Source organism: Cricetulus griseus, chromosome 4 (genome assembly GCF_003668045.3).
Source record: "Cricetulus griseus strain 17A/GY chromosome 4, alternate assembly CriGri-PICRH-1.0, whole genome shotgun sequence".
NCBI lineage: Eukaryota > Metazoa > Chordata > Mammalia > Rodentia > Cricetidae > Cricetulus > Cricetulus griseus.
In genome coordinates this window covers 98,469,645-98,494,533 of record NC_048597.1, presented here as the reverse complement: position 1 = coordinate 98,494,533, position 24,889 = coordinate 98,469,645, and the positions used below count along the sequence as shown (strand labels likewise).

General features: G+C 41.9%; 1 protein-coding gene across 6 annotated transcripts in view; it reads right to left on the bottom strand.

Annotated features, from left to right (window-relative positions):
• The window catches only part of Med13l (mediator complex subunit 13L), a 204,711-nt gene that overhangs the window by 155,366 nt on the left and 24,456 nt on the right, over positions 1-24,889 (bottom strand). For 5 of the 6 annotated variants that reach the window (XM_035443271.1, XM_027414172.2, XM_027414168.2 and 2 more), the window contains exon 2: positions 15,640-15,877. In XM_035443271.1, the coding sequence (XP_035299162.1) occupies positions 15,640-15,877 (238 nt within the window). Of the gene's footprint in view, positions 1-15,639; positions 15,878-24,889 lie in introns of those variants that run through there. The other variant, XM_027414171.2, reaches the window with a different exon arrangement.

Below are 24,889 nucleotides of genomic sequence, written 5' to 3'. Positions count from 1 at the left end.
TCAAGGTGCCTAGGACTGAGAAAAATTTGGCATAGAGCTTTGTGATACCCCCACCCCCATCCTCACCCCACCCCCGCCCCACCCCTGCCCCACCCCCGGTCTCACTGTGTAGCTCTGGCTGGCCTGGAACTCACAGAGATCTGCCTGCTTCTGCCTCTGTTAGTGCTGGGATCATAGGTACGGGTCACCACGCCCATCCTCAATCTTATTATTGAGACAGGGTCTCTCACTGAACCTGAAGCTCACTGATTTAGGTAGACTAGCTGACTAACCTGAGATCCACTTGTTTTCCCTCCCCAGCTTTGGGGTTACAAGTATACCTCACACAGCTTTTACATAGGTCGTCCTGCAGATCCAAACTAGGGTCCTCCTGCTTCAGCAACAAGCACTTTACCCACTGAGCCATCTCCCCAGCTCTATTATTGTTATAACTTAAAAACTAGGGTCTCATATGCTAGGCATGATGGTGCATGCCTTTAATCCTGGCTGCTCACACAGAAGATTCAAATCCCAGCACACACATGGTGGCTCACAACCAGCTTTCACTCCAGCTCTGCAGGATCTGATGCCCTCTCCTGGCATCCATGGGCACCAAGCATATACATGGTGCAGAGACATACACACAGGCAAAACACTCATACACACTAAACAAAATGAATCAATCACCAAGAGAGCTACAGTACACCGATCATGCAAGTACAACACCACACCCATTGCCATGATGCAGCCTCCAGGTCACTTTGGGAAGATCCATCACTACTACAATCTCTATTTCAAGTACTGTATCTCCCAAACTAAAACTAGCGTTTGAAAATATTACACTGAAAAAGCATAGAGGAAAGATCTTTACAGAATCAAGAGAGGTAAATATACATTGACTACAAAACAACAAAAGTAACAAATTTACTTGAGCAAGTGTTCAAGTAAAAGCTGGCAATAAACCAAGGACCCCCTAAGATATGGATACTTCTCCTTCACTCGGAAAAAAATTAATGATGAAGGGAAAATAATTAAAATAATAATGCATAAGAATTAAAGTGCATCAGAAGAAATTTACCAGTGATCCAAAGATGTGTGAACATAAGCACAGTGTGGGAAGAACGGCAACATCCAGCAGAGTCAAGAGCCTGGGGTGCCGTTGTCAGCTTAGGAGCAGCCTAACAAGCACTCGTAGGCCTGCTTTCTAAGGCCCATTGTTGTTTCCTGGCATCTTGGATGAATGGACGGCCTAAAAAGCCAGGGATGTTAGCTACACTAGTTTTTGTTTGTTTTTTTAGTTCATTTATTCATTTATTTTACATCCCAGTCCAATTTCCCCTCCCTCCTCTCCTCTATTCCCTCCACCACCATCCCCCTGTTCCCACCCTTCCAACCTACTCTCTCTCCATTTCTGTTCAGGAAAGGGCAGGTCTCCCACAAATATCAACAAAACATGGCATATTAAGTTGCAGTAAGACTAAGCACCTCCCCATGTATTAAGGATGGGCAAAGCAACCCAGGATGAGGAGTAGATCTATACTATTTCTAACGTGCTTTTCCTGGGAAATAAACACTGTGATAAGAAATTTACAAAAGTAATTATGTTAGGAAAAAGACTACATGAACTATTATCAAACTGCATGAAAAAAATTACAGCATCAAAATAATGCATCTTACCTCAATTATAAGACTTAATTTCTGAAAATCCCAAGTTTGAGAAACTAAGCAGCTGCTGCCTGCACCATCTCATCAATTCTGGTTGCAGTCCTAGTGGACAATGTGGCCATCTGATGGGTTCGGCATCAACTGAGTGAGCCAACACACACAACAGCATTCTACAGAAATAATCAGTGCTTTTAAAGCAGGGCCTGTGCAAAATCCCTGAAATAACATGTCCATAATTCACTGCCAAACTCCGATCAATTCAGAATCTGCAGAGGCAGAAGCATTATTACGACTCTGCAATCCATATTTAGTAAGGCTGTGTTCACAAAGTTTCATTTCAATTTCAAGAAAATAAATTACTAGAAAGGCTCAGTAATGATTTTGGCAGATATAAGTACCCTTCACTCCCAGCAGAACCCCTTACAGAGCTCATGAGTATGTAAACTATAACAAAGTCATCAGTTCATTGGGTCTAAGTCTTGAATACTGGGTGAGGCATCATCTACTTGAGAAACATAATGCCTGTCTTCCAATGTGACAGCTCTATGGACAGCTAGCACAGGCCAATGAGAGCCACTTCAACCTATAGCCAAGAGGCACAAAAACGCCGCCTCATCTCCCTCACGACCACCCTAATAATCTAAAATGTTGGCATCTTCCCACAGATATATTTGTGTCCTCTTCAATAAGACAATGTTAACGCTTCAGGAAAATTCAAAGTTTCTTCCATCAAAAGGGTTAGGAGTAAATGCCAGTTAGAAACTTCTCCAGACTGTGGGGAAATTTAGCACCAGAAAAATGAAAGTGAAGTGTGAAACTTCCCCACAGCGCTCTGCTCTGGTGAAAGCCTGGTACTGAGCATCTGGGAAGTAATTTTACACCTATTTCATGGCTGCTCTCTATAAAACCTCTTCTGTTTCCTCACCTGCAAAACATGAAGGGATTGAACTAGACAATGTCCTTCAAACACTTTCTCTAAACAGCCATCTCCATACCATCTTCAAGCAGGAAGTGCAAGGGTTTCATTGCTATGTACTCAAGTTTCCTCCAAGACCCAGTCTCACCCAGTTTCTGAGATGCTTGCAAATGAGACTGGGGAGCTTGCCTAGCATGTACAGGCCCATGTTCCATCCTCAGTCTCCCCAAACAGTACAAATATTTTTGGTGAGTAAGACATCCAGAGCAAAAATGTTACTTTATGAAGGAAAATAGCATGTGGTAACAGTACTTGAAAAGTGGGACTTGGAAGGCTGCAAGATGTGTCTCTTCCACATGTCAGTGGTAATACTGTATCACATCTTGTGATCTGCTTCCAAAAGTCAATCTCACTCCAAGTTCCTATACAGATTAACATTCTATGGAGCAGGATCATCTAAATCTGTTGACTTTGAGAGAGAAGAGAACCTCATAGACCTTAATTTGCCATAAAACACCAGTAATTTCCAGCTGATCATGAGCCATGTATGGCCAGGTAGAGAGGAAGGTCCCAAACTCCAACTGCCAACATCTACAAGCTATTGGCTCTGAACTCCCAACACTAAACATGAGGAGACTGAAGTTCCATGCCATGTGGTATGAGCTGGAACCCGTTTTCTGTACATCTCTCTTGGTGTGTGGATGTGCTGATTTCTAAATCATAAGCCTCTAAAATCCCTTGCTTCTAGCATGTGTTCTGGCCGTAACTGTTGCCCTGGCTTTTCATATGGCTGGCTGCCTCAGTCCCTACCAAGAGATCCTTCAGTGGCCACAGTTTACTCAACTTGCCTTTAATCTACTGTGTTGTGCTCTGGCCTGTGTATTCTGTAGGCCTAGCTCTTGACACTTCCTTGCCTGTGTGTCAACTCCTGCTCAGTACTTCACTCTCATAAGCTAGCCAGACTGTGTGCAGCACCGGCACAGAGCAGACAAAAGAACAGAACACAATGAAGTGTCATCAGCGGTGACCACAGCTGGCACTTACCACAGCGTCTTCACCATCTCTTCTCAGGCTACTTAGGACACTGGTCATTGAGTGGAAGTATACATAACCTTTACTGCTGACTACAAGTCATTAATCAGCCACTCGTGTGGCCTGCCTTCTACAGCACACAGGTTTACCTTTGCATTGCTGCCAAAGTCTAATGAAAACTTTGAAACCAGGAATGCAAACAGCAAATGCACACCATTCAGGAACAAAGAAGTCAGATTTCACCTTCAGCCATTCATTGAAAAGTTCTGACTAAGACTCACTCCCAAAGCACCGATCAGACATATATCTCCAGAATGTGACAGACTATGGGATGGGGGGTGTATGTACGTGCATGCATGCGGGGAGGAAGGGAAAGAGGCTCTCACAACATATCCCAGGCTGGCGCCTCTAACTCACAGAGACCCACCTGTCTCTGTCTCCTGAGTAGTAAGATTACTCAGCCATAATGGAGCTAGAGAGCTGGCTCATAGGTTAAGAGTACTGGCTGCTCTTGCAGAGGACACAGATTCGGATCCCAGAACCTACATGGAGGCTCACAACTGTCTGTAACTCCAGTTACAGAGGAATATGATATCCTTTCCTGGCCTCTGCAGACACCAGGCACAAATATAGTACATATATATACGTGAAGGTAAAACACTCATATACATGAAATAAGAATGTTTAACGAAATTAAATATATACTCTTTGAAAAGTCTTTAAGTCAGGCATAGTGGCACATTCCTTTAATCCAGCACTCAAGAGGCAGAGGCAGACAGATTTCTGAGTTGGAGGCCAGCCTAGTCTACAGAATGAGTTCCAGAATGGTCAGAGGTACACAGAGACCCACTCCCACCCCATCTTGAAAACAAAAAACCCAAAGGGGAGGGGAAGTCTCCAAATGGCTTTTTATTCCTTTTTGTCTGGCTTCTTTTCCCTTGTGGCACTCTAACAGAACTTCAGATGCCACTGTTTTTACTGTCAGTGCAGAATTTTCTGCATATTTTACTATGTCACTGACAGATGCCCATCCATCCACTCTTTGTGATGATGTCAGTACTACATTGCACCTTGTGTGATTAAAGCAACTAAGAAATTATGAAGGGAGCCAGCTGCTTGACATAAACAAAGATTCAAGCATGAGAGCAGTGCCATAAAAGTAAGGGCTGTGGTCCTGGACAATGAGGGGCTCTGTACTTTAGAGGGACAGCTAATTGAATGCTCTACCACTGCATCTTTAGTCCTAAAATTCCATCCAGCCCGTTACTGGAGTCTTAATCAACAGTGACTGCACAGCAACAAGCACCCCATATCCCAATCACGGTCTTAAATCCCCAACTAAAGGCTCCCAGATTCCTTGGCAAAATGGCTGGCTTCTAGATTTGGAGCATAAAAAGTTGAAAGATGACATAACGCCAAAGAGCTCACAAAGGATAGCACCAACTATGAAGAAGCCGAAATCTACCTCTCACAGAGAAAAATGGGTCATTTCAATGCCAAGGAGGGTAACAACTGCAACAGATATGGTGCACTTGGATCCAGGAGTTCACAACAACATTTATATATGAAACCCATCATCTGGAGAAATAGCTACTGCTCCGCAGGAGTGACAGACTTGTCTTCTGTGGAAAACTTTCCTCAAGCATTACTCATGTGACACCTGTCACTTCAGGAACAAGATTCAATTTCTCTAATCATATGTATGAGAAAACAATACTAACTCCAATATTGTAGATGAAGAACAAAGCAGCCGAAAAACTCCAAGTGTGACTTGGCTGCAGGTGCAGTAAAATCTGGACATGTTAAAGCTCCTATAGCAAGAGCCATCACACGCAACAAACCTGAGTACAGGCTGCCAATGAATTTTCAATGACCCTGAGTACTGCTCTGAGCCTAATGGTTTAAACTGCCAGTGTGGCAGGTGCCCATTTATCAGTGCATACACAATAGCTTGATTCTAGGACACCACACAATGACATAATATGCCTCGTGTTCAGCTTCTTCTAGGAAAGTCTACTTTGACTGAAATGATACACCTATGGTCACATCAAAAAAACCTTTCAAATTATTCCTTTATGGGAGAAAAGGAACTGGAGGTTCTCGGACATGGTTTTGCTTTGTTTTAAAGAAACACCACCACTTTTGGCCCTTTCAACTGCCTGTTCAGCTCACCATTATCACCCCATACTTTGCTGAACATCGACAAAAGCAACACTGTTAACCCAATCAATGCATTCGGCCATGCTAACTTTTCCTCTCTAAGTAGTTTTCTCGCTCTGCCTCACTGCTCTCTGCCAAGTACTGACTGAGAGGTTCACATTGCTATTGGGGCCCTTACCTGCTCACACAGCCCTGAGATGAACCTTCTCAGGTGACAAAAGCAGTAGAATCTCAGATACTTCAAACAGACTGCGCCCATGTTTCCAAGTAAGCCCTACTCTGAGCTAGGGTTTTAATCCTAATAGGACTTAACCACAATTTAACCAAATGGGGCTCTCTCCTGAAATAACTCTCTAAATACTCCTAATAAGTTAATCATTTCCTCCTTTTTCTAATGTTTTGAGTAATCAATTGCCACAAATTCTACTAAGCCAACTGAAGTGGAAACAATTCAACAGACTACATTTCAAAGCCTGGCATCTGAAGATGATCCCAGCCACCACAAGAGCACATACGTCCTCTGGCCATCCTCAGAGGATGACAGTCTTCAGGAGGAGCCAGCTCAGGATCTGACACTAGCTGGACAGCTCTCTAGCTACTCTCAAGGAGAGCAAAGGCCCTGCGTGTGGCACCCACGGTGCACACTCGACAACACCCCAATAAAACCACAAAGCAAACATCAGAAGTAACCCCGATGATGTTGAGAAAAATCACTCGTACTGTACATACACAAAGAACTGTGCAAGCATACCACACAGATCAGCTATCTTAGTTCCCTTTCCTGCTTTGTCAGAACATACCCTGATGAGAGCAACTTCAAGAAAATCGGGTTTACTGACTCCCAACTCCAGGATACAGTCTGTCATCCATGGCAGTCAGGGCAGCAGGAACTTGTGGCTAAGTCATCTAATAGCCGCTACGGGGAGCAGACAGCTAGCGCTCTGCCTGCTTACTCTACTCTTACACAATCCAGGATCCCTCCAGGGAGGAATACTGTCACCCCAGCTGGCAGTCTTCCTACCTCCATTACCTTAACCATCCCCCACAGACAGCCAACATAGACAATCCCTCACTGAGATTTGTCATGTTGACAATTAAAATGAACCATCACGTCTACCAAGGACACAGATCTAAAACTGACCCAGTTCATCTGCTGCAGTTTCTTAGCACGTAAGCCTAACTGTACAAAAATAAGCCATACAAAATCCTGTCTGAGTCTAAGAAAAATGTACCCAGTAAAGTGGTTTCATGAGAAATAATGAAGTTTCCTAACAGCCAACAGCAGTGGCACAGCATTTAGAAATGGCAGGATGTCGAGATGATCTGCCATCTAAGCAGTCCAAAAGGTGCCTTCAAAAATCACTTAAAAATTAGTTCTCTGCCAATATAAGTAAAATTTAGAGTCCTTCCATCTCAGAAAAGAAGGACGAGAACTCTTTGACACTTTTGATGAGCCCCAGCCAGAAGACACCTTCCCAGCCAGTACAGCTGGCTGGAACCTTCTGTTTAGAAGATACCTCCAGTGCCTCTTCCTTAGGATGGAGCCCAAGCTGGACAAGTGCTGCCAACACAGCAGTCACAGCAATAGAAATGTTTTTGATTTACATTGTCCAACTGGGTATCCAAAAGCCAAATATGGCTGGCCTCTGAGCAACTGAAATGTGCCACACCTGAGGATATGAACTTTACCAGCAACTGAACTACATGTTTAGTTTAATTATAATAAACACAGACTTGAATAGCCACATGTGGCACATGGCCACCATATTGAACAGACTAGTGAGTCGGAATGCCCTGGACAGTCTAGTACTGCAGGCAGCCTTGCTGACAAAACCTTCGTGAGGGCAAATGCTGGCTGTCCACCTAGGGCGGCAGGAGTTTTCAGGCCTAGAATGGAGAGCTTTTCTTGAAGTCCAACACCAGCCTCTCCAGTTTCTAAGTAGTCAAAGCATAGGCGACAGCCTCATTTATACTTAAAAGCAACCAAACTTAGGAACTCAAAATAAATTTAGTGAAATACAAGATCACTGAATGTGATTAAAGAATAGAACAGGAAAAAAATATATCTAAAACATTCCAAGGCTTTGCTTAACTTGATAAAAGCAGCCACCCATTTCAAGTACCAAATGGCTCCTATTTCACTATTAGTGTTAAAACATTTCCCTTCTCAATGGCTGCCGACCTAACATTGTAATCTTTGATTATACTCAGTTTAAAATTTGTTCCTGGGGGCTAGAAAGATGGTTCAGCAGTTAAGAGTACTCGATGCTCCTGCAGAGGACCAGGGTTCAATTTCAAACCACCACAAGTTGACAACCATCTGTAACTCCAGTCCCAAGAGATCTGATGCCATTTTCTGGCCTCTGCGGGCACCAGACACACATGTGGCAAACAGATACACATGTAGACAAAGCACTCGTACAAAAAAAAATAATAATAATAGTTAAAATAAAATTGGTTCTCACTAGGTGTACTGGGGAGCATTTCCTGGGGATAGTCTGAGATCAGGAGCATAAATATCTGCTGAAGCTATTAACAATGCCTGAGGTCAAACGCACACCAATGCTGTGTTTGTCGCTAGAACTCAATATGTACAGAGTATTCTTTTAGAAACCTGGGAGATTTAAAGCAATTATTTGATAATGACAAATAAGTTAATTTCTTTAAATGATTGGGAGTACAACTTTACTTGAATAAAAGTAACTAAGGACGAAATCAAAAGATCTGAGTGTCACAAAGGTCAACTCTCAATCCCTTTACCTGAGCGCACTGGCAGCACTTGCAAGCTGCCCTTTCTAGTAGGAGGATTCTTCTTAAGACCAAGCTATTACACAGAGTTATAATTATTCCATAAATAAAATTCATATGGGGTTAGTTAAATAAATGATTTTCCAGTCCATGGTATTCAAAGTTAATCTGTATGGAACATAAGTCCCTTCTCCCCACCCCACCCCCAAAAAAACCTTCATTTTATTATGAGGGAAACAAAATTAAGTATATTCAGTTCTAATAATCAAATTTTACAATACAGTAGGCTTAATGCCTACTGGGTATCTCAAGCAATTTGTAAATGTGCAAGTTCTTATGGACAAGTCTACAGGAGAAAGGCCACAGAGAACTATAACACACTGTCAATTTTTCTCTGAAACTCAAAACCCACCACAGTGTCAGAAACCAGGTAACCCCTGACATACTGCCACTAGACCAAATAGACATCTTCTGGGGTGTTGCTATAGCAATCGGAGAAATCAACTACTATTATCAACTACAGTTCCAATATTAGCAACTAAATAAAACAAATATGATGCTGGAAGAAAAGCCATTTATAAATTAAGTATAACACTTACTGCTTCCAAATGTGCATGGCCTTGTGAGCTTTTTAGTTTGGACTTCAGTTCTTATGCTCTCCAACAAAGCAAAGTACTGTGGATTTCTTCCCCCATCAACTCCCATGGATAGCTTTCTGGGGCCATTTCACTCATGTTCTCATTACCCTGGACTCAGACTTCTAGATGGAAACCACTATCACAAAGCCAGCTTCTTCCAGATTCTCACTTCTCAAGTTTGTGACTGGCTCAGTACTGAGCACTTGCCTGCAGGGTGCAAGGTCCTAGATTTGAGCAACAGAGGAGAGAAAAGGATTCTCCTTATCTCAGGAAGCCATCAACAACTGGCGAAAACTAAACTGCTGGCAGGTCAGCAAGAAACAGAGCTTGATGAAAGGGGAAAAGGGGAGTTCTGTCCCAAGTCACAAAGAGAAAAGAGTCCCACAAGGAGTCTTCTGATCTCCATATATGCACTGTGATGTTCATGCAAGCACATGTGCACACAAATAATACAACACAGGGAGTAAAAACCTTAGCTGCTAACAATACTCATGGCTAAGTGGATTAGCCCTCATTTCCAACTACAAACACATAAAATCAAATGGAAATTATACTTCTAAACATTTTTCTAACAATTACTGACAATAAGCTCAGCATGGAGATCTACAAGCCATGTTAGTAGTCTGTATGTTCAGCACAAAGACCATGGAACAATTCAAGGTAGCCTCAGCACTACCTGCTGTTTCACCCAAACCTCTGCTGCAAGTGTCTCAGTTTCTCAGTATGGCAATAGATGGGAAAGTGAAAGAGGAGAGGCAGCCCCCCAATGACCACAGCAGTACCCAGCCCTTCAACAAGGTACCTTACACATGCCATGCTGATGCCTATCACACATTCATGTCAAGTTTTTATGGACCCAAAATTTAGTTTATTTTCCATTCCTGTTATTAACATTGTATTTACTAGTTCCAGGGATTACTCTAGACTAATTGGGTGTTGCAGGGTTAAGCTCCAGCACTATTACAGGTGTGACAAAGCCAGAAATTTCCTCTACACTTTAGTTTCCCACTGGGTCAGCTACATTAACACAAAGATGAACAATGACAAGCACAAGGGGATCTTCTGTGGGGACTGTGTACACCCACAAGATCTCAGCTCCTTCCTTAACTGCAGTTTATGCCAGGGACATATACCCTTTACTATATAAAGGAGCAGTGAGAGCAGCATACATAGTATCTTTTGACTGTGCCAGCCAAAGATGAGTTTATAAAGCCAAGGTTTGTTCTCTACATGTACCGGTGCCTGTAACACCTTCCAAATCCAATGTTCACATATTCAGTTCTTTCTTGATTTAGGCCTTTGTTTCAAAACTGCCAGGCAAAGACTGTGCCACACACAGCATACTCTTCACCAAAATGATTCACACTCATACATGAAATAGTTTACCTACTGCCAACTGACAACTAATCTATTCTATAGACAACACTTCATTAAAATAAACTTTACAAGCTAGAGAGATGGCTCAGCCACTAAGTGCCTGCTGCCCTTGCAAAGGTTCCCAGTACCCACAACAGGCAGCTCACAAACACCTAGGACTCCATCTCTAAGTGATCAAGGCCTCTGGCCTCCTTAGGCACCTGCACTCATGTGTACAAGCCCAGAAACAAATACACATACACATAATTAAAAATAATAGAAAAAGGCCAGGTGTTGGTGGAGCAGGCCTTTAATCCCAGCACTCAGGCGGCAGAGACAGGCAGATCTCTGTGAGTTCGAGGTCAGCCTGGTCTACAAGAGTTAGTTCCAGGACAGCCTCCAAAGCTACACAGAGAAACCCTGTCTCGAAAAATAAAACAAAACAAAAAACTAACAGAAAATAAAAAGATTTTTATTTGGGTTCACTGTATATAAATAGGGTTTTCATGTCAGTGCAAAAAATTAGACCATGATACCTCAGCTTTAAAAAAACAAAACAAAAACCCAAATTAAGACTTTATTTGACTTTTCCCTAAAGCAATAATCTTTGTAACTTTGTCAAATGCTTAATTTTCATATCAGTGTAAACATGGGCCTTCCCTTCACATTCTATCTCACTTTGATCTTAGTATAAATGTCTCATTTTTCTTTAAAAAAAAAAACTAATTACACAGTTCAGTGAGTCGCCTGCAGTAACACGCTGATGTTATTTACAATAGAAAGTTAGACTTCTGCTTGTTCTCTCAATTTCAAGCACATTTAGCTTAATAATTCTAGTTCACTGAATCTTTTTCTATTCTTCATATGAAAGAATTTGAATTGATATTGTTCCATAACTTCACAACAAGAATTTGTTACTCATTAAATTCTTAATAAATGTCAAGTCTGATAAGCATGTATTACTTATTAAGTCAAATATTTAAGTGGGAATATATGTTCATTCAGGTAGTCATTGGACAACTAGTACTACTTTATAGCTTTGGCAAACTAAACAGAACAAAATACAGGAAAATATAATAGCAATAAAAAATGTTTTAAGCCAGGTATGGTGACAGACATCTTTAATCCCAGCATTTAGTATCCCTGTGTGGTCAGGTCCATCCTAGTATTCTTAATAGTGCTCTGAGCATAGCCCACTGTGTGTGCCTCTCTTACATACCTTTTAAACTACAAATTCCTCTAACTAGACTCACAGAAGCACTCATACAGCCGAAAAGATGACTACATACATTCAGTAGGTACCCTGCTTTGACATGTGGCATCTGTCACAACTCTACTTAGAGGGTACAACAAATCAAACTACTGTCCTCTTCACACAACAACTGGGGTTTTTTAGGAAGCACAGAAAAGGAGCTAGCATGGTGACTCAACAGGTGAAAACACCTGCATGCATGCAAGCCTGAAGATCTGCATCCAAGCCCCAAAACCCATAGTGGGAGGACAGGACTTCCAAAAGCTGTCCTGTGAAGTCTACATATGTCCATAGTGGGCACATGCATGCCCCTGACAATGCACACCCATCCACAAATTTAAAAAGTTATGGAAAATCCAGCAACTCCCCTATGAGCATGTTATCTTTGCTACTGTGATGTTTTTGTTATTCCCTATTACCCTGCCCAAACATTCAAAGTAGAAAATATAATTTTTCAACTTGCAAGTAGACTTTAATATTTGGCAGTAGCAAACACTAACTGCTACTACACAGAACAGAATCAATTGTTTAGAAAAATGCCAAAATATAATTCTCATCTATGAGCTCATGGTTGTCAGCACAGTAGCAACAGCCAACAGCTACAGCTATAGATTAACTGCTGTGAGTGCTAGCTTAGGGCTTTATTAACTTTAGCCTCATAATCCAATTTACAGAGAGGGAACTAAGACAATGATCAGTTAAATAAACTGACCAAAGACTCATGGCTGTTAAGTGACTACACAGGCACTGGAGGCCAAGCAATCCAGGGTCACATGCTGCCCCTGGGGCTCTGAGTGTACCCTCATCTTCCCTCGAACTGCTCCAAATACTTCAGGCATTCTAAGAACAATGTTATAAATTCAACACTTGTCCTAGAGGAGTCTTCTCATTCTATGAGGCTACTTTACTAATGTATACATGTATAGCAAGGTGGGCAGCCATGGTATTTACTGTGTTTGCTAGCAGTATGCTATGAAGTATTGCACCATTAACAAGGGAAACTCCAAAACATAACCAAAAAGCATGACAGTACTTCAATATCCTTGTTAAGTTACAACAGCGTTATCCTGTGCCTAAGATGCACATCTGCTAGCAGGAGTCTACTAAAGCTTATTTTACCCAAAATATAATAACTCTCAAATACACTGGGGGAAAAAAGTGTTTAAAACTCTCAACTCTAAGCAACCAGCAGGGACACTCCCCTCTATCGCTGGCTTTCCTGACCATTCTACATGCCACCTTCACTGCCATTATGCCACTCGAATTTCTAATTATATTTCAAACATCTCCTGAAACATGAGCCACATAATAGTACTCTTTCAGCCAATTTTGCATGCAAAAGTGGACAATTTGTATGACCGGCTCTAATAACTTTGCCAACATTATGAACAGTGAACACAGGGGACACTCAAGTCATTCCCCTGGGGAAACAATCCATAGTAGGTGAAAGACGAAAGCGCTGTAACTCAGCACAGTTACTTCATGGGCACACACAAACAGCAACTACTCCAACTGCTTTACTTGTCCTTTCACGTGGTCACTCTGTTGTCCTAACTGTCTAATTAAAGTTTTCACAGGGAGTGGCGGCACATACCTTTAATCCCAGCGCTTGGGAGGCAAAGGCAGGCAGATTTCTGTGTTTGAAGCCAGCCTGGATTATATACGCTACTTCCAGGTCAACCAGAGCTATAAAGTGAGACCTTGATTTAAGAAGAAGAAAAAAAAAATGTACTGTTTTTACAGTTTAAACAACAAAAAAAAAAACTATTTTAAAAATAAGTCAATCTTTGCTTAATTCTTTACCAAAAAAAATTTCTCAAAGCAATGACTTAACCCAGCCTAGGAAAGGTAATCAAACAGCCTACCTTCTAGCTCAGTGACTGGCTAAGTCATATCCAAGAACAGTACTCACTCTACTGTCAGGAACAAACAACTTAGGTAGTAGGTTTGGTTACCAAATTGTTACAAAATGAATTAAGAGATTGGTAAGGAGAAACAAAAAGATGAAAATCCAGAATATTCACTAGAAATAAAGGAGAGGGGCTGGGAAATGGCTCAGCAGTTAAAGGTATTTGCCACTAAACCAAGCTACCTGAGTTTAAGCTTTAGGACACACATGGTGAAAGGGAAGGGAGAGAGAAAGAGAGAGAGGGAGGGGTAGAGAGAGGAAGAGAGAGAGAACTCCCGAAAGTTGTCCTCTGACCTCCACAACTATGCGACAGTGCACATGCCCTCCCATGATAGATCAATAGGTCAGTGTTGGTTTAAAATATTTTTAAAGATTAAAAATTAAAGAGAAGAGTTAAAGAAACACTGTATTCACCCATGCATAAATAATGTAAATAATGCAATATTTTGCTACTCAAACAAACACAAAGTAACAAGGATCACCAAGAAGCTCTCTTAGCGACTGAAAAACCAAAACATAGGTGGTGTGAATTCTAACTTCAGCATCTACTGATTATGCTAGGTTTTGAGATGGACGTAAATTCTGCAATTCTGCTCATGAGCCCACTAGTAAGCAATCTCACCAGGGTGTCCATTTATAGAACAACAGAGTATCAGGAGGCTTGCAGCCTAGGAGTAACTCAATTAATTAGTTCACTGTGCTGTACTGCCCCCTAGCTGATGTGGCAGGAGATGCCAACAACAAAAAAACAAGGCTGCCAACAAGTTTCAGAAGAATTTGGCAGGAAATCCTTTAGGCAAATTTAGAACCTTTAAACCAGACCCACAAGAATACACTGAAGTTTGTTTTATGTCTTCCTGTAACACATAATAAGAACATAAACTAACAAAACATCTCATCAATGCCTGCAATTTTTCAACCACAAATTAACTAGAGAGTAGGTTAGGTTACAAAGCCTACAGGTGCCCAGGTCAGAAGGGCCAGCGCTCTTCACTGAGATTGTGATTTAGCCAAGCATGGTGAGCAGCCTGTAACACAGCACTCAGGAACCCAAGGGCAGCAAGGAAAGGCCCTGCTCAAAATCAAAATAAACGCTGAAATTTCTCTTGACTTAGGAAAAGTCTGTGGAATACAAACTAGAAGCTGTTGGGATAGAGAGGAGTGAAGATGTCTACCAGAACTTAGAAATTGACAACACTTTCTGCCGTTGTCAATGTATGGTAAATATAAAAGTAGTTTAGACTAACAAATATCTTGCATTAATTCAAAGTTTCCAGGTATCAGATGCAAAGTGAAGTCAAAAATTGTAGGTTAAAAACTAGTATTTCTGGAATCAGCAAGGAAATGATGAGGGAAATAGTCTGAGACACTTTGTAGAAAGTTACCTTTCTCCAAAACACTATTCAAGGTCAATTAGTGATTTATCCAACAAAAGTTGCAGTAATTTCTGTATTTTCAATTTGCTGGAAAATTCCAAGGGGGGAAAGAGCGCTGTTCATATAGGTGTCTTATTAATTACTCACAATTCACTATTAATTTTAAAACAGTGGGCCACAGCCTTGCCTCCACCCAAACACAGCACACTGTATACACACAGCTCTGCTCTCCTTTAACAGTAATGGTTTCAGAGGCCAGAAGGACAAAGTGATGAACACCAGTATCCCAGTGTGAAAGAGACTGAGCCAGGAGTGCTTCAATTTTAAGCACTACATGATGACTCCCTGTCTTTAAACAACAATAAAATAATTTTACAGTGATCTTACAAGATTCTAATTTTCAGCATGACTGGAGAAGGACAAGAATCTTTAGGGGAAGGGAAATGTAGGGGCAGAGGAGAGAGAGGAAAGTGAGGGGACTCTTGACAAACATACTGTGTACTGAAAACTTGGGGTCTCTCTTTTAAGCAACTCTTAACCTCTCCAAATTTATCACTGTTCAAAAACATACAATGCAAATAATTTTTAAGGAAAAACAAAATCCTTACCCTGCAGTTCATGATGTATTACTCCCACTAGGTTGGGTTCATCTCCCCACCAGAATATCCATAGTTCTTTGCAATCTGGCTTGACATCACGACGCCATACACACAGCAGGTTGGCTTGCAGACAGCGGATGAAACTTAACAGGATTGGATCGTCTTGGGCTGGGGCTGAAATTATGGGTCCACAGTCCCCGTGCCCTCCAAAATTGTACCTACGCCATTTGATTCCTGTGAGTTCAGCCTGGAAAACGACAAGAAATTTGCAATAGTTTTGATTTTTCTTTTTACTTGTAGACCACTAAGAGCAAATTCCCACAGAAAAAGAGAGCTGATAAAATAAGCATTTACATCCAACTCCATGCCACAACTCCTTCCAGTGAAGAGCACATATCAGCCCTTCTGGGTTGGGGACACAGCGTGGAAATAATTTCTACCAAGACTTCTACATAGCTAATCAAGCTAAATACCAAAATTAAACAAGCTGGCAATCACTATGTGCTGTTGAAACAATTTTCATTTGCCTAAGCATTAACTATAAAGTACCAATATTTTTAAAAACCATTTTCAATTATTACTCCCTATTCAATTCACAAAATATACTTATTTTAAAATCAAATAAGAGGCAAGAGAGATTACTCAGCAGTTAAGAGAACTGGCTGCTCTTGGAAGGGACAGAGATTGGGTTCCTAGCACCCACATGGTGGCTTACAACCCTTCTTAACACTGATCCCAGGAGAGCCAGTGCTCTCTTCTTTGTGTCCACAGGCACAGGACACACCCAATGAACATATATATGTGCAGGCAAGACTCTCATACACATTTTAAAAATTAAAAATTTTAATGTAAATAAATTAAACAAGTCAAGATTTAAAACTAAGTGGCCGGGGGTAGTGGTGCACCCTTTAATCCCAGCACTCAAGTGGCAGAGACATGGGTCTCTGAGTTTGAGGCCAGCCTAGTCTATATCCCAGGACAGCTAGAACTACTTAGAGAGACTGTCTCAAAACAAAACAAAACAAAACAAAACAAAACAAAAACAAAAACAAAAGCACAAGTTGACCATTTCTAACACAAAAATCTGACATTGAAAGTATTTCTAAATCAACACTTGGAAGACTTCACATTAGGGATGGCAAGTCAGTGAAGCAAGCATATGCCCAACAGCCCCAAGTCTGAAGATCCACAATCTGAAACACCTGGCCCCAAGGACTGGGAATAAGAGTTTCTATGCCTGTAGAAGACATTCTTTCCAAGGAATTTCCTGCTCCCCAACCTGAGCAGCTAGTTCAGGAGGTGAGAGTTTTCATGGCAGCATAGCACCCAGAGAGGGGAAGCAGCTGCTAACAAAAACCAATGCACTCACCAGCCGCTAAGGCATGTCACTTAACATGCAGCACAGAGCCTTAGCAAGTCTCTGCTGCAGTCGGAGCACATTTTAAAACACATTTTAAAACTCAGGAACTTTAAACAAGCAAGCAGAGGCCATGGGTGTTACGAATTCCACACATTTCTGCTTTCAGATGTCCTGAAGTTTAGGTCTGATGAACTGAACATCAAAGACAGACGCTTCTCCACAAAGGAGAGCAGATTCCTGACTTACATAGCTTCAAACTGGAACCATGTACTAGACTAGAGCAAAGCAGATCCACCACAGTGCTGTACCAAAACAGCCCAATGTAGCCCATCTGCTCACCCACTAAGTCAATCATTTTTATGGACAAATTCTTTTTCACAACAGAAGCACCCAAGGCAGGAAAGTAGCCGCCATCTCTACCACACAACGTGAATGACTTAGATGCTTATGCAGCTGACTGGCACATTCAAGGGGGCAAATAAGCACACTGCACACTTCTTTATCCCAAAACAGTTTAACTTCAAAAGAAAAATCACAAAAGCAATAGCCAAGTTACTACTGTGTAAAGCTCAAAAACCTACCTGTTAATCTATGGCTTACATATGGAGAGCTAATCTTTTTTTTAGAGGTATTTTTTCCTGACTTTCGGGGGCTGGGGAGGGGGGTATAGAGGATATCACTCTGTAGCGCAGACTGCCTTGAACTCACTATCTTGGCCAGGCTAGCCTCCAACACACAAAGACCCACCTGCCTCCTAAGTACTAGGACTACAGGTGTGGGACACCATACCTGGAATATTTTTCCTTAAGCAACATGGTATCACCATTATTTACATAGCATTTACACTGATTCAGGTAGATGGAATCTGGGGAAAAGCTAAGCTATTAAGAGAAAGCCCATGCAAATACTACACTTACATAAGATCCTGGGGGCCAAGTGGTGGTGGCACACGCTTTTAATCCCAGCACTCAGGAGGCAGAGGCAGGCAGATCTCTGTGAGTTCAGAGACCAACCTGGTCTACAAGCACTAGCTCCAGGACAGCCTCCAAAGCCACAGAGAAACCCTGTCTCGAAAAACCAAGGGGACGGGGGCGGGGGGGGGGGGGGGAACGACATAAGAGCCTGGGTATCCAACACTAGGTGGGCAAGCAATCTTTGACACAACAAGGACAGCTGTGTGAGCACTCAGAGCTCTCACCACCTTAGGAAGTGACTTTATCACCATGGCTATTCCTATCTTCTCACTACTGTGCCCATATGCTTGTCTAGTTTTCTGTTCAAGTCCCTTTGTTTCTCCTAATAAAAGTAGTATCTCTATGCTTTAATCAAAGAGCCTAAAATTAAACCTAAATAAATGTCAAAGGAGATAAAATAAAACAGAATAGTTAGTTCAAATCAGAAACGATAGATACAACACTCAGCACTTGAGCCAAGAATACTGTTCTATGCCCAAGAGTCCTGGGCAGGGGAGGAGGAAGAGAAGGAAAGCATCAAACACAATAATATGAATGACTACGACAACAGTGACCATGTTTCAAGAGTTAGAAATGAAGACACATTAGAGGTCTGCATACTGGCTGAGTCTGCATACTGAGCACTTTCATCTATAGCAGGCAAATATTTGGCTGATTCCAAAAGGTTTTCTAACCCTGGCACTTGCACTAACCTCCTGTGTCTCTGCTCTCAGTGACAAAGGAAAGCTACTATCCCCCTGCTGTGCTCTTTACGAAGTTGTCCAAGCAACAGTGTAGTGTTAGTGCCACATATCACTGCCACAAACTCTGTAACTAGTTCAGTCGAAGGGACTGGGAAACTTCCAATTATTTTAAAACATTGAGTTCCTTTGCTTTAAAGTTAAAATTAAGTATTATAGCAACCTTTGTTGAAAAGCATTAACAATGAAGGATCAATCACACATAACAGATGACTAAGATAAAGCCAACACTCAGAGGCTTGCCTTAAATCTTGAATTAGTGTCTGTTAAGAGCAAAGTTGAAGTTACCCAAATACTTCATCCAAGGGGAAATAAAAGTCCCATCATAGAAAGAGTCTTCCAGGCTCCCCAGCAGCAAGGAGGAGCCAGCTCTGTTCACTGGCCCTGCCAGTGTTCTGCCTCCTCTCAGACCCGAAGCAATGGAGCAAAATGGTCTTGGAAGAAACCCCAGAAATGAAACTAAACAAACCTTTTTCCTAGGGAGAGGTAACAGGAATACTATCACAAAAAGGTAGATTAAAAATGTTTCACATCGCTGGGTGGTGGTGGCACATGCCTTTAATCCCAGCACTGAAGAAGCAGGGGCAGGCAAATCTCTGTGAGTTAAAGAACAATCTGTTCTACAAGAGCTAGTTCCAGGACAGGCTCCAAAACTACACAAAGAAACCCTGTCTCAAAAACCCCTCCCCCAAAAATAATGATGATGATGATGATGATGATGATGATGATGATGTTTCATATACTTAAAACTCAAAGTTGGGTATGGTGCAATTCCAACACTAGAGAGACTGGAGCAGGAGGATCACAAGTTTGAAGCTAGTCTGGGATATACAGCAAGACTATCAGAAACAGTCTCAAAAAAAAAAAAAAAAAAAAAAAAAAAAGTCAACTCTACTCTAGGTTCTGGTTTCCCTACTTTTGTTTTAAGATTTATCTTTGTGTGTATGCTTGTTTTGCCTGCATGTATGTAAGTGCACAGCATGCAAGACTGGTTCCTACAGAGACCAGAGAAGACACTGGTTCCCCTAGAACTGGAGCTACAAGTAGTTCTGAACCACTGAGTGATATTGGGAACTGAACCTGGATCGTATGGGTCAGCAAGTGCTCCTAACTGCTAAGACAAATCTCTAGCCCCTTCTTTCTTTTTTAATCTTTTGTTTAATATTTACTTACTGCATACGAATGCTCAGGAAGTCAAAGAACAACCTCCAGGAGTCAGCTCTCTCCTTCCACCCACATGAGTCCTAGGGACTAAACTAGACTCTCAGGCTCAATGGAAAGCCCTTTTACCTGCTGAGCTATCGTGCTGTCCCTGTTTTCCCCATTTCTGACAAATGCATAATTCTAAGACTCAAAATTTTCTATCTAATAATTTCAAACTCTGGAATCAGCACTGAGCCTAGCAGCACAGTTGCAGCTCTGTAGAAACAGGAAGCCTACAAGGCCAAGACCTGCTGGGCAGAGGGCTGCAAACAGTGCTGAGGGAGAATACCCACTTAGCATATGTGGCCACAGCTTCATTCCCTCACTCCCCGAAGTTTTTGAAACCTTTTAAAGTATTTCTATATTCAAACTATCCTGAATACACATTATGTCAAGAACAATAAACAAATACATAATGATGTATAAGTTCTAATTGCAAAATCAAAAGGATGGAATTTTAATATTCAAGGAGCAAAAGGAGTATTCACATGTGGACTACCACCAGCATCGTGGCATACTAAGTAATGCTGTTCACATGAGCTCTTCCCACGTGGCTCTGGCCTTCAACCACCCAGCTAAAAAGTTAGGACTCAAATGCTTAAATAATTCATCCATAACCATAAACCTGGCAAATGAAAGGTCCCTAGCATAGCTGTATTTAAACTACAACTGAATTTGAAACATAAATCCTTCACAAGACTAATATTAGAAATTAGCCCTGGAGGATTACAATATCATACAAAGATACCATCATGGGCTCAGTTTAGCAATGACTAGAGCTCATGGACATGCTCTCTAGTTTAAGAAGCCCATGGCTTTTTTGGTAGTCTTCCTGAGACAATAAAAACAACTCGTTAAGAGTGGCTGCCCACCCCAAGTGTCAAGAGACTCAGATACAGACTGCCACAGGCATCTCCATATCATCACTGCAGACAGTCTACACAATCCTTCTTGGAGGATATTAAAAAAAAAAAAAAAAAAAAAAACCTAAAAACTACCACCTCTATCTAACAGCAATAGGAGATGGAGGAAAGTGTGTTCAACAGTGTTTGGCATCTGTTAGACAGCAAGGCAGGCAGGGTGCTCTGACAGACAACTGGTAGAGACTGCTGGCACAAAGAGAAGGCCACTACAATCAGTTTACAAAAAATGCTAAGTAAGTAGAATCAAGTCAAATGTTCTTCCTAACACCTTATTTAGGATTTAGATGTTTCATGGCCAACATCATAAATTTGCAACATGACCCCAGAGTTAAAACGAGATTCAATAGTCTTAAAACAGAATAAAACCTATAGAGGTGCGGGTAAGAATGAATGTGATTTAGCACCTCAGAGCGGACACTGCAGGAGATAAGAAATGCAGGTTGTGGACCTGCTTTTTCCACAACGTACTATATGATGTTCAGAAGCCTCCTCCACCCCACGGTGCCTCGGCTTTAGGAGCTATAAAATGCTACAGCTGACCTACATACTATAAATGAGCTCAAGTCTCCTGCCTCAAACTAATTACATCTCATTCGCAAAGACAACTTGTAAATGACACAAACCCTTAGACATCTCAGAACCAGTGACAAATATTTCCAGAAGATGCTCAGATTTAGGAAAAGCACTGGGCTGAGGTGGAGATATGGCTCAGTGGTTCAGCACTTGCCTAGCATACGCAAGGCCATGATTGGGGGAAGTAGACATTCATCTCTTACTGCCAACATAAGTGCCCTAGAAAAATCTCAAGTGTGCCTTTGCCCTCTTCCTCCTATGATAGAATTACTACTCTAGCAGATTAGGAAAATACAGTAAACAGATTAAATCACCTCTCAGATCAAACCCAGGAAAGAAAACAAATGGTACATATAAGGAAAAGCCTTTGTTTAAGCACAACTAACCAGCTCCAGGTAAAAATGGCAAAGCAATACACACGTCTGCCTCTGCTTTCTTGAAACCACAATAAGCATCGGTGATGAGGTTTGTCTCTTTGGGCTGGTCTCTCCCTTTAAATATAAAGCCACAGTAGTGGAACAAGGAAAAGCATCTGTTTCAAAAGTTATGGAGCAGACAGATGCTCAGGAAGGAGAGATGTGGGCCTGAGAAACCAAACCCTAGGGACAGAGGAGGTGGAACACAAGCCCTAGGAGCAGTAGACAGCAGCACCTCTGAGGAGTGAGAAGAGAGAGGCACAATAAGGGACAGGCTTGCTGACCAGGCCTGAGAGACACATTCTCCCACTACACACAGCTAGTTGCTGGCCTTCTGTTTCCCAGCAAAGAACAGGAAGAAAATTCTCAAAAAACAATAAAGCAGATGCTATAGAGGAGGCAGGGGCAATGGAGGAGGCAGGGGCAATGGAGGAAGCAGGTGCAGGGGCAATGGAGGAGGCAGGGGCAGGAGCAATGGAGGAGGTAGGGGCAATGGAGGAGGCAGGGGCATTGGAGGAGGCAGGGGTATTGGAGGAGGCAGGGGCAATGGAGGAGGCAGGGGCAGGAGCAATGGAGGAGGCAGGGGCAATGGAGGAGGCAGGGGCATTGGAGGAGGCAGGGGCAGGAGCAATGGAAGAGGCAGGGGCAGGGGTAATGGAGGAGGCAGGGACCAGAATGAAAGTAGAGCACTAGGTAAACAAGGATGAGATAACAGACAAGAGCCACCTTCCCCGTCATCCTTGAAGTACCCAGACAACCAGTAACTAGCCTACAAGAGAACCCGAAGAAGTCAAGAATCTTACCTGGTACAGGAGAAGACCCCAAGATACTAACTCAAATTCTCCAAACAAAAAGAGCACTCCCCAGGGCATGCAGTCACAGCAACAGACAGCACTCACATACTGAGAAATAATTGGCAGTTTTGTGATCAGCCCCTCTTTGATCAAGGACTACTCAGGAGCTCAGGAAAATGAAGTACAGAGAAGAAAACTAATACAAAAGCTAGAGAACATTAAACTGTGAGAAGAAAACCTCTAGAACATCCATTACTGATTCTCTCAGAAACAAAATGGGAACTTGAGAGATGGTTAAGAGCACTGTCTGCACTTGCAGAGGACCAGGGCACAGTTCCCAGCACCCACATGGTGGCTCACAACCATCCCTCACTCTAGTTTCAGGGGGTCTGATGCCCTCTTCTGAATTCTGCAGGCACCAGGCAAGTACACATTACACAAATACACACATTGCACATACAGGCAAACCACTTTTACACATAAAACAAAATAAATCTAAAAATAATTATAGAAACAGTGTGACTATCTAAAAATGAAACCAAAATGCTGAAGGAAAAGAGATTAAAAGAAAACTCAGGGAAATACATGGAAGATAAAGTTCAGGAACTCACACAAAAAAAATAGACAAAATAAAAACTGGGCAGGTAGGGAAGTATGGAAATGAAATAGAAGATGAACCAAGAAGGTTAAAACCTACACACAAGGCTCCTAGAAGTAAGGTTGCAGCTCAATGGCAGAGACTTGCCCAGTGACCATGTGGCCTGGATTCCACTATAAAAATAAAAAACTCTCAGTATAGAAAACAATGAAAATGAGTTAACACAAAAAAATGCATAACTTCTCTCTCAAAAAAAAAAAAGTGAATTACTAGCTGAAAAAACCCATGAATAAGACGTCAAAGTGCAGAGACTCCCAGCATCTCAAGATCAATTGTGAAGAACTGCACCCAGAGCAGATCCCTGCACATAACTAACAAATGCAGAAAAGGAGGAGCACACACCAAACACACAACTCCTCACATGTGAAGAAGCCTCTCTTTTCTCCAGTACTACAGGATGTGTACCACAAGGAGGGAGAAGTTAGGAGATCGGGGGAAGAGCAAAAGAAGGATAGGTTAAGCATGAACCAGCAGGGCAGATGGCTCCATTAAAAAACTACTGATGAAGTCCCCAACCTAACTGAGGACTTGGAAGGTTTCAGACAGAAAGGTGAAGGGTGATCAGTTAAGACAGCTTCTTACTATGGGACATGACACCGTGTAGGGTAGAGAAAGAATTGTCAACAGTAAAAGGTTTCTGAACAAGCAATGATCAAAAATTCATTTTAAACCAGCATCGTATAAGTCCAAGGTGTCTCAGGCACCCTCAACACACTGTATCTCACAACTTCACCACAGCCTTGGTTCTGAACATATGTCATGTGTACTTAGCACTGCACACACCATCACACCACACAACATTAGCCAACACTGCCTGCAACACCTTAGTTAAGTCCCTACTGTGCACACAAAGCTATCTGCTCTCATAGACACATGATGACTGAAGCAAACACTTAGAAAAATGTTGCATCAGCATTCCTCAACATGCATCAAATCAGCCTATCTCCCTGTGGTGGTGTATATAGGAATGGCCCCAGAGACTCATATATTTGAATGTTTAGTCACTAGGGAGTGGCACTATTAGGAGGTGTGGCCTTTTTTGGAGGAAGTGACTCACTGGGCATGGGCTTTGAGCTTTCAAATGCTCAAGCCAGGCCCAGTGTCTGTCTGTCTCTGTCTCTCCCTCTCTTAATTTAATTCTTTGTGTTAAAAAAAAAAAGATACCTACCTCATTAGTATAGAAATTTGCTTTCATCTTTAATAAATAGTAAAATTATAAGCATACCAAAGAATTATTTTAAAGTAAATATTTTTTTAAGGTTTTGTACAGTTATCAGTAAATGTCTAGCCTATGTGCCCAGGACCATGCAAAAGTTTCTCTGGCAAAACACAACTGGGAGAAGGAAAAAAAATAACAAACTTGGGGTTAAGATACATTAGAGAAACACTTTAAAAAGAAAAAAAAAGCCAGGTGTAGTGGTGCAGTTGGAAGGCAAAGGCAGACAGATCTCTGTGAATTGAGAGGCCAGCCTGGTCTACAGAGTGAGTTTCAGGACAGCAAGAACTTCATTGTGAGACCCTGTCTAGACACAACAAAGAAAAAGAAAAAGATAATTATCATCTTTTAACAACTATATTAGTTTTGTTCCCCTCAGCCCTGGAAATTCAAGCCTAACGC